Below are 11,320 nucleotides of genomic sequence, written 5' to 3'. Positions count from 1 at the left end.
TTTAGTATTATTATTATTACTATTATTACTATGTAGAGAGAGAGAGAGAGACTAAAATATAAAGAAATAAAATATAAAGCAATAAATGATACTGTGTTGCATGCATAGAGTTTAACAAAAAAACTACAATAAAAATAATAAATATGAAAAAATAATAAATATTAACTGTATTGAATGATAATAAATGTTAAATGGTTGTATTGGATATTAGTAATAATCATGTATTAAATGAATTATACCAAATTTATAAAGACTAAAAATATTAATATAAAGAACTAAAAATATGATAATACTCTGTATAATATATTTAGTTTAATAAGAAACTTTAATAAAAATCATCAATATTGAATAATTGTATTTTATACTACTACTACTACTACTACTACTAATAATAATAATAATAATAATAATTATTATTATTATTATCTCTTCATTCTTCCTCCTCCTCCTCTTATTATTATTATTATATCATCCACAAGTTTGCAAACCAGTAAATTACAATTTCCTTTTAGGTCCTAGATCAAAATATTATTTTTAATATATTTTTAAGCAACACATTTCCCATGCACCCCTATGTTCAATATTCACCAACTGAGATTTTACTGAGGAAAAAAAAAAACATATAAAGAAAATCGGAAACACTGTTAGCCAACCACTACTTCTATTTGCCCCTCTATTAGTGGTCTTTGTGCAGACACTCTTGAATTCATGGGATTCTTGACCACAGTGGTGATCTCTTGATTTAAGGTCAAACAGGTAATAAATATACCATAACCCTTGTCAGAGGAGAGGACCTGAGTTATTTTGAGACAAATAAACACCTCCTTCACCCATCCCCCCCTCCACGACCGAACAAAAGATCCTTGAGGCGTGTTGTATCATCCCGAGGGATTCGTGTCTCACACGCTCTCCTCCACGAGCAGAGAGAGTACGCATTCCCGCTGAGAACACGGTGATGGCTGAGGAGAGACTCACACTTTAAAAGTACTAATGGTGTGTTTTTCTATGCCATGTCAGCCACAAAAGTTCTTCATTTATTCAGAGGCCTTTTCGTCTTGCTTTGAATTCCTAATCCAAAATACACAAGAGGATGTGCAGCAAAACCAGTGTTTCAGTAGTGCTTTTTTTCTCCTGGAGTGATTTTGTGAAGAAAAAAAAAAAGGGCTTACCGTGCCCAGGCCACCATCGGCTCAGGAAATCCGTCAGCATCACAGGCCAGCAGGGTTGAGAAGCCCATGTCAGCGGTAGCGTTCGTTTCCGCTTGACGGATTCGTATAGTGGGCAGGACTGAGCAGAAAAGAAAATTGCAGGTTTGATATGTGGAGCCGAATAAAACTTCTATATCTTAACCCTCTTAGCCACATACCACTGTTTATTCTACACTTAAAATAGAACACTTAAATATAATTAATATATTTTTTGAAACAGCTTTTGCCTAAAGGCAACATTGTACCATTATGGAAAGAAATGATGTTTTTCTACAAAATACTAAATCATTTTTTTTTATTTTTATAATATTGCACACATGCATAGCCAAATCAATTTTAATAAAATATAATCTAACATTTAATCAGAAATCAAGTTGTATATACACTTGCTGCCTTCAGGGAACAACCATTGCAGAGCAAGAAATTAGCACTTTACAGAAATTGAAAATGCTAGGATGTGAACCTCCTGGAATACTAATACAAATATATACATAATAAGGGGGGAAAAGAAAGTAAAAAGTATGTAATGTACAACTACCAAATACTTTTGACTCCATTGTGGTACAATGTTGTCTCAAGCCTCAATGTGCACAATTTCGATAATGTGTATAATATAATGTTATTCAAAATACATCTTTCATAAATGTGGCTTTTGATGAAATAGATTATTTGATGACATTCACAAAAAGAATATGGCACTGCAGCAAATCTGATACATGCTGAAAATGAAATCAAATTGGCTGCCGATGAATGATATAACCAATTTTTGTGTAAATATTTGCTCCTCCTCTCTTGATAAGTAGGACCTCACAAATTAAGTGCTGTATTTTGTTGCACCATGGTCGCTCAAGCAGACTAAACAGCAACATAAAGATAACCCGCTAAGGAGTCAAATTAAACTCAAACAAGAAAACAAATAAACAGAAAGGCAAACATAAGAGGTGAAATTACATTACCAAGTTTACCGCAGGAAGGAAAACGACATAGCAAATAAGAAAGAAATCAAAAGGAGATGAGAGAAAAATGTCTGTGGAGCAGCTTGACAACAGCTACTTCAAAAAACGTCTGATCCTCAACACAAAACACCAAGCTTTATACTCGACCTCAACACCAACACAGCTGCTGATCAAATACACAGCTCAATATTGTGATATCTTGTTCTAGCTAAATCAAGAGAGCTTTTCTTAACCAGTTAGCGCTATGCTAAGCTAATGCTATGCTAAGCTGTTAGCTGAAAAGACAAAGAAAGAAATGTATAATTTGACCGATTAAGCTTTGTTAATCCAATTTAATGTGATTAATGTGCTATTTAAAAAGACATTTATTAATTTTCATGAGAATAAAAAGCTAAAGAATGAGAACAATATAGCATTTGTATTAGGGTGACCATACGTGCCATTTTTCCAGGACGCGTCCTGCCCAGGATTTCTATATTGCCTAAAATATCTAGGTTTTGGCTTTGTTTGCGTGTGCAGACCGATCGGTGTATGACATCAAAGTACCATACAGACGGTTATGCTTTTGAAACGCTCTCGAGGTACTTTGATGTCAAACACTGATCGGTCTGAGCCGCACTGCTTTTAAGTCGAACACACCTAATATGTACGCGTAATTGCATCGCTTTGACCGTAGATCCCACCTTCTCACACGCCATGATTGGTCCATTATGTACAATGCTTGCATGTTATTGGTCAAACTACTTTTCGATCATTACCTTCAGCAAGCATGAAAACAGGAAAACAAAGCCAAAACAAATCCTGGCCAGGACGCGTCCTGGGAAAATGGCACGTATGGTCACCCTAATTTGTATAATTTGTCATTTGAGACCAGTTGTCTCAGCCAATGTAATGGCTCTGGAGTCAAAGTGGGATCGGATTCTGCTGGGATCTTTTGAAATGCCCAAATCCAGAGCACTACAGGTACGGTAAGGTGAGTAAGACTCACCATTAACAACCACTTTAATGCTGCGGAAGTCAACCTCTCCACGGGCTTTAATGCGGCCCTCACAAGTATAGACCCCATCGTCGGTCTTCCTGATCCCTTGGATTTGGAGATGGTTGTTATTCAAAGTCCTGAAACGGACTGTGAAACAGAACAAAGATGAACAGATGTGTATGAAATTGCGTATTAAAATCGCATGCAAATTTATCCATTTTAACAGTTTGTTCATCTATTATCACAGGGATTAATAAAGTGCCACATTTCTGAGAAAGCAGCATTAGGCTGCACTAATGATCTCATCAATTTATTAATGAACGCGAACAGTGAGGGTTAAGCAAAGTAAATCACACTTCTTATGTAACACATCATTTTTTACATGTAAAGTGTGAAACTTTTGACTTACCATCTTTTTCAAACTGGATCTTTGCACCTTTGTATTTCCAGAGGACGGTGGGTGGAGGTGAACTTATGACGTCACACACTATAATGGCATTGTCCCCTTCAGTGAACTCTTGAGGTGATGGGACATTTGTGAAGGTGATTTTTTCTGGAGGAAAAAGCAGCAGTCCAGCAATAATTTCAATTTATCATGCAATGCTTCAATTTGTATTGCTGTAGTCTACAGCAAGGAACCAACTCATCATCCAAAATAAAGTCTCCTCAGAAGCACCTTTAAAAATGTTTGGAAATATAATTTGCGTTTTTTTATCATCTGAAATAGGCTGTGACTTGTATTTTAAGGTGACTTAAAATATACAGTGCATTTAATGTCAATCAAACAAAACACATTCGGTTTTGTGCTAAATAAGAGAGGTATGGGAGCTCAAGTTTATTTGTATAGTGCATTTTCCACATGCATTTCCATTTAGCTTCAAATAAATTTGTTTAGGCTTGGCGCTTATAATAAATGTTGATTATAATGAATGCCACTATAATTTGTGTTTGTTTTATATTTTTCATTCCTGTTCTGTTCTGAATACCATTAAAATTAAAGGATTTGTTGTCGAATGAGGGGAACTAATACACATGCTTACAGTGTTTGTAAATGTTTAGTTTCATTTACATTTTTTTGTTGTTGTTTACATTACATATACACAACTGATGCAACTTTTATTTCCCCCCCTTTCTCAACAATGTAATTTTGACCCAGTGCAACTTATCGTCAAGTACAATTTATATTCTGGAAAATACAATGAGCAGAAGCATAAGTGAAAATTTAAACTGTTGATGTCCCTAGAGAGATTGAGATGGAGACCTCACAATTGGCACAAGGAATGTTCAGACCCTCTCCAACTAGTGTGCCAAACTTCATAAGTTTTCGCCAAACAATACATAGAAAACGTGAATTTAAATTTGACATCACAACTTTAATTTTGCCATTCTACTGTACATATTCTGCCAGCACAGATGAATCAAACAGCTAATATCTTACGGTATATCTTCAGATTGACGGTGGCTTCTGCCTCCCGATCACCACTGCTGGCAACACATTTGTATGTGCCAGCGTTGTCAACCTTTGCGTTATAGATGGTGAGAGTGGAGGACGTCTCGTCGTTGCGAATCACGCTGATATCCAGTCTGCCAGGCTCTATTTTCTCACCGGTTGGAGCGAACCAGTCGATTTCCTTGGCCCCACCGATAACTACAACCCAAACCAAATGAACATATCAGCATTCATGAGCTGATCTTATGTATTAAAACGTGTCAACATAAATCATTCCGTTAAAAGTTAAGCTTGTGTAAACATCCACAAAGCAGATATGAATCAATCAAAAGCGAATCAGGCCTGACGCGATTTAATTGTTTGCTTGAATTAGTTGGAATTAGGTGTCGCTGGCACAACAGCTGTCAGAAGGCACAACCTAAAACTTCAACCGATTCTCAGGTTACCAGTCTATTACCCAAATCAGTGGACCGTAGGACACAGCACTGGTGAAGACTCGAGTGTTCAGAGCAATTATCAGAGCCGCTGTTCCACGCCTTTGGGTCTTCAAATGAAGCCCAGGAGAGTGGAACCAGAAAAAACGTTTTTCAAAGAGAGATATAGGCACACAAAGGTTTAACGTATTCCTCTTGTAAGCCTTATTCACATGGGACTCGTTTACAGAGTCCTCGTTGATATTTGCTGACATAGAACACCATCAGCGACATTAAAGTTGAATTCACACTAGTGTACCATTTCAGCAAATGAATCATCTAGAAGATTACTGCTTTTTTAGGTTACAAAACATGGAAAACCTGACCTTTTAGGACCAGGAATTAGGTCACTAAAACTGTGTACCAGATTTTTAGAAGGTAACATTGAGAAGATTCTTAAAGAGGGGACACACATTTTTAAATACAGACAATAATCGACCATGTTAGAAACAGGTGGTCACTGAGTGAAAGGGGTTTTCTTCCAAATATGATGATCGCCTTTTCTAAAATATAAAAGACAAATACATATTGCAATAAATAAAGCCCCTATTTCTACTGTGTGAGAAAAGTAGTAAATGTGATATAAAACAATATATTAGCAATATTAAATAATTGGTTTTTATATTGTCATAGCCAAAAGGAATAAAAACTAGAAAATATTTATTTAGTACTAAGTTTGTTTTTCCAACCCACTATCAGTTAGATGCATAAATCTATTAAAGAACATTATTCAAATTCAATTCTTACAATAAACGTTGTTCCAAAGCAGTTTTACAAAGCAAATTGGCTTAAAAACCCCAGTGAACAAAATAAAGGCAGCAGAGGCCAAGAAAGATGCATCCATTCAAAAACAGTTTGTATTTGTGCTCGCTCTCTCTCTCTCTTTCTCTCTCAAACAAGAGTTTTACTGTTTTACTGTATTTTTGATCAAATTCTTCTTATTAAAAACTATTGCTGTAAATATCTGAACAGAATAAAATAATCACAGTAAATCTCATGATCAGAATGAAACCGCAAATGATGTCAAATTCATCAAATTAAACTTTTTTCCCTTCTTTTCTCTGCAGTTTTTCACAAACCTCGAACAACCCCTTCCCTAGAGCCCAGTATGAGAACTCTGACCCCTGCTCTAAACTAGATTTCCTTTCCTGAAGGAAACACGATCGCTCATAATGCAGAAAATGAGCAGTGTTAATGTTTGTGGTTAAATGACAGCAGGAGAAAAAGATTGACAGTAATATGCAATACAGATGGATAAACAGACCCATTACAATTTGGTAGGCAAAGAACCCAATGACATCAATGTCAAACTGATTTTAAATGCCAGATATATTCTCAATTTAAAACCATATCGGAGCCAGATGTAACCTGGTCAGCTGGCACTCTGTTTCTATTTCTATGGCATCACACCAAGAAGCTTCGCCCACACTGGGAACTAACTAGAAAGGAATCCCGCTCCTTGTTTACAAAAACCAAGAATAAATGGCATAAATAAGCCTGAAATGATCTACAAAACAAATCCCCGCAGTAAGCTGCGGTTACCTGCAGAAAAGCACTGTAATGAGGGCCAGAAGGTATCTGGTCATTACGAAAACTTACCTTCACACAAAAAGAATCGAGACTCTCCAACACTGATCTCGCCCTGCGCAGGTGTAATATCGACCTGCAGAGAAACTGAAGAGAGAGAAAAGTATTAGGATTAAAGAACACATCAAACAAACCTGCAATAATAGAGCTAAAGTTAGTCTAAAAATCATACAGTTCGAAAAGTTCCTCAGTTGTGAGTCGTTTCTCCACATGCATAATTCAGCAGCCTCTGAGAGCACTTTTCATTAATTCCACACAAGCGGCACATCTCTCCTCTTTTACAGCCGCACAAGTAACTATGGAAACCCCTCTGACACGGGCTCTTCAGATAAACAATGTCGCATCATTTTGATCCGACTAAACGAGAGGCGACAACAGACAGTGAACCTAACAAGCTCACTGTCAACTCGGCCATTTCACCTCCTTAAGAGTTTTGCAGATTCATTTACTGCCTTATTGCCACCGCATCTGACATCAGCGCATTCAGCATTATGTCACAAATGCAACCCATTATGCCAAGATTCATTTCTGAGAAACTCTCAAATCTCCTCTTAAACTCATTCTAAGCTAGGCCAGAAAGGCTGTTTGGTTTTAAAAACGATACTTCTATCTATTTTGCCCTCAGAAACTCTAAGAACGGAAATAGTAAAACAGATCAATATGTTTCAATTGAGGAAACAACTCAGAGCTTGGACATTAACTGGAGTGTGGCCGTGGCTCATTTCTCATTCATATGTTGGAGCGCAGGGGATGTTTGGGAAATGAGTAAAGACAAAGAGAGCAGACTGAAGACAAAATTGATCCTCTCACAGATGGTGGCCTTTAGTCTTCTAGGTAATTTAATAAATGGACAAAGCCGGACGAGGGTAAACCTCAATTAAATCAGCATATTCAATCAATACTATCGGATGTTTGTTGTTCTTAGTTGAAGGGCCATTTATTTCATGTGTCTTCACACATTTATAATCTTTTTGTATAGATAAAAGAATAACTTTAAATCGGTCAACTTTGGGAGTGACATAAAAAGGCTAGACTTCTGCTGAGGACAGGATTTTAAATTAATTAGCCTCTTATTAGCAAGGCATGCTGGGGGATGCATGGTGACACTGGAGTCGTGTGTGCAATGGCCACAGACCTCTAATCTCTGAAGTCCCTGCTTGAATTCGCTTTGAAGAATTACAAGAACAATGCTGCCTACAGTGAACGCTTTTGTTAAGCTAATGACAGATTTGACTTCTACACTATGACCAGGACTATTTTACTGAAAGAAAATACGAGGAGGAATCAAATTATGCTTGAAAATGTTCTTCTGGGAACATGCTTCAGAATTGAACTCTGAAAACTTTTAGAACTGAAAATTTCATCCCCAGTGGAAAAATACCTTTTATTATAATAAAGCTGCAAAAACAGATTGTTCAGAACTATTTAAATCAGACGAATACATTAACACATGACAAATGCCCACATTTACATGTCACCTAAGACTGATCAGAAACTTGGCCAGTCAGAGTGAGATCATGAGGATAAAAGAAGCTGTTCTTGGCTGTGTAGCACCTACTGCACTGCAAATCATTATGAGGGATCCCAAATTCCCAATTGTTAGAAACTGACAGATCCTGATAGCAAATCAGAATATATTACAACTGCTATAAGCAGCAGCCCATGTGAGCACAAAGATTTCAATTTCGTTTTACATATAAAGGAGGAGTTTCATAGAGGGCTTAAATGAAATTCAGCAAAAAAAAAAAAAAAAGGCTCTGCAAAGTCGAGGTGAAACAGAAGTGACATCTTTTCTTCTGAAATGTGACATTTATCTGAGTGTAACAAATCTTCGAAAAATAAAAAAATGTAGGGCAGGGGCTTGGTTCTATGCATTGGTTGTTGATTTGATTTTGAGACGTGGGCGTTGCAATCAAAAGTGGAGGCAGATTAATGCAAGGTTGCAGGGACTGTTAGATTCTCCAATCATTTGCAGGGACCAAGTAATTGGAGAAGCCCTGTATATATCACCAGAGAGTACGTCTGGAAGGTCCAGATATGACATTGTGATTAAATATTATGAGGTCTTTTTTTCTAAAAATAAAACATGTGCATGAATGACTTGTTCACAGTAAGACCTATAAAATGCATTTATAAATATATATGGTGAATTTTCTTTCCATGTCAATTTTCAAGCTCAGCTGCTATTCAAGAGCTGCTTGAATGTCTGAGTCTGTGGAACATAACTGGTATGAAAGCAATCCATTCTACTTTGTGAAAGTGAACAGCTATTGATGGCGTATAATTTGCCTGTTATATTATAATGCATTCCTCATTGCTGCTGATCTCCGCAGAAATTGGCTGATTGCACTGTATTTTATATATAATCATTTTCTAACTAATTTTTAAATCATCTTGTGATTAAATATTATGAGGTCTTTTTTTCTAAAAATAAAACATGTGCATGAATGAATTGTTCACAGTAAGACCTATAAAATGCATTTATAAATATATATGGTGAAGTGTATGAAATGTGCTATATAAATAAACTTGCCTTGCCTTACAAATCAATTGAACCAAGTTTGAAAACAGCCTCAGTCACAGCAAAATAAATTTCACAGCACACCTCCACCTCATTTCTCAAGTCTGTTTTGTGTTTAAAGTAAAAGTGCACTCAAAATGAAAATGCTGTCTTCATATACTCACCCTCGTGTCATTACGTACAACATTTTTTTCTTATGTAGAACACAAATGTTTTGTGACATTTTGTGAAATTGACCCTTGCTCAGATCTTTTTAACAAATTGTCTAATCCAGTTCAATCAGTCTAAATGATTCATTCATGAATCAATCTTGAGTTCAATTCACTGACTGAATCTGGTCAACAGCTCACTGGAAATGAAGATAATATCAATTATATGAATATCAACTGACATTTTAATCTTTTCATCACACTAATCTATATGGCACGATTTCAGTGAGCAAGTTTATGGTAGTTTTATGAGACTTTTATGGTGCTATTGCGTCACTTTTGAAGCTTGAAATCAGTGCCCATTCATTGTAAAAAGCTACCAGTACACTTTAGAAAAATATCTCCTTTTGTGTTGCACAGAAGAAAGAAACTTACAGGTTTGGAATGACATGAGTGTGAGTAAATGACAGATGTCTTTATCTGAGATATCAATGGAAGTGTGCATGGTGTTTCATGCACTATTTTTCTGTGAGTCGTGAGTAAGTGCTATTGCGATGAGGGAGTTGTGTGTGTGTGTGTGTACCTGTTTTTCTATTCTGGTGGGGACTTAAACCTGAATACACACAGACTCGTGGGGACTCGTGTCACGGTGGGGACCTAAATTGAGGTCCCCACGGGTAAACAAGCTAATAAATCACACAGAAGTTTTGAAGTTTGAGTTTTTTGAAAATCTAAAAATTTTTTTGAAAATCTAAAATCTAAAAAATCTAAAATCTAAAAAAGTTTTTTGAAAATCTAAAAATGCACAAAGTTTCCTGTGAGGGGTAGGTTTAGGGGTAGGGTTGGTGTAGGGCAATAGAAAATATGATCTGTACAATAGAAAAACCATTACGCCTATGGAGAGTCCCCACAAGGATAGCAAACCAGACATGTGTGTGTGTGTGTGTGTGTGTTTGTGACTGCAGCTGGATGTGCCTCTTTGCTCACAGACCCACCCAACCAGACACATATCATCTCACCTCATCTGTTTATCACATCCAAAATGACGCAAATGTAGAACATTTGAACATTGTTGACAGGATTATTATTTTATACACCATCAATTCAAATATTTGAATGAATCATCTTACATTTTAGCATTTGATTTCCTATTTCATTTGAAATCCTCTTTCATATCTGTCGATTTCCTCTGGGAAAACAAATGGCCCTGCAGAACTGTCACACTGAATCTTAAAAGTAAGAGATAAAGAGATTCGCAGGCATTTCTTCCTCAGCGTCTCTGCTGGAGACTGGGAATACCTGAATTTGTGATATTTTCTACAACACAGCTGAACAAAAAAATAAAATAAAAATAAAGTTTCTCCCCCTGCTGTACCGAAATCATACCGAACCGTGACGTTAAAACCGAGGTACGTACCGAACTGTCATATTTGTGTACCGTTACACCCCTAGTATCCACAAAAACATTAAACAGCACAACAATTTTTCAACACTGACAATTAGAAATGTTTCTTGAACACCAAATCAGCATATTAAAATTATTTTTTAAAGGATCATGTGACACTAAAGCCTGAAGTAATGGCTGCTGAAACTTAAGTGTTGTCTTCACAGAAAACACTTTATTTTAATATATTTTAAAATGTAATTTATAAATTACTTTTGAATTGAATCACCTTGGTGAGTGAAAAAAATACCAACACCAACCATTTGAACAGAAAATACAATTAAATAATAAAAAATAGAGAATATTACAGCTTGATTGGAATTGACACGTAATAAAAATATTCTGTTCTAAAAGTGAGTTCACTTGTTCCATTTAAAAAATGACAAACGTAAATGATGAAGGCATGATAAAAAAAATTCCAAGACATTACTGAACTTTCTACGGAGCCCTGCACATGTTGGAATAAGTAAATTGTGCACTAATTTGTTCCCTTGGTTTACTAAAACGTGGGCACGATTTACTAATTCGTTCCCTCAGTTTACTCGTGCACACG

At 36.2% G+C, this 11,320-nt stretch overlaps 1 protein-coding gene across 14 annotated transcripts in view; it reads right to left on the bottom strand.

The window, feature by feature from the left end:
• Nucleotides 1–11,320, bottom strand: part of LOC107713449 (neural cell adhesion molecule 1-like) — a 105,239-nt gene that overhangs the window by 45,107 nt on the left and 48,812 nt on the right. For all 14 annotated transcript variants that reach the window (XM_016518938.1, XM_016518943.1, XM_016518939.1 and 11 more), the window contains exons 2-6: nucleotides 6,666–6,740; nucleotides 4,582–4,791; nucleotides 3,553–3,696; nucleotides 3,153–3,290; nucleotides 1,170–1,287 (exon numbers count right to left, since the gene is read on the bottom strand). In XM_016518938.1, the coding sequence (XP_016374424.1) occupies nucleotides 1,170–1,287; nucleotides 3,153–3,290; nucleotides 3,553–3,696; nucleotides 4,582–4,791; nucleotides 6,666–6,740 (685 nt within the window). The remainder of the gene's footprint in view (nucleotides 1–1,169; nucleotides 1,288–3,152; nucleotides 3,291–3,552; nucleotides 3,697–4,581; nucleotides 4,792–6,665; nucleotides 6,741–11,320) is intronic.

Source organism: Sinocyclocheilus rhinocerous, unplaced genomic scaffold (genome assembly GCF_001515625.1).
Source record: "Sinocyclocheilus rhinocerous isolate Xijiao unplaced genomic scaffold, SAMN03320098_v1.1 scaffold689, whole genome shotgun sequence".
In the NCBI taxonomy this organism is placed as follows: domain Eukaryota; kingdom Metazoa; phylum Chordata; class Actinopteri; order Cypriniformes; family Cyprinidae; genus Sinocyclocheilus; species Sinocyclocheilus rhinocerous.
Note: the sequence above shows the minus strand (reverse complement) of the source record. Positions and strands in the feature narration are given on the sequence as shown.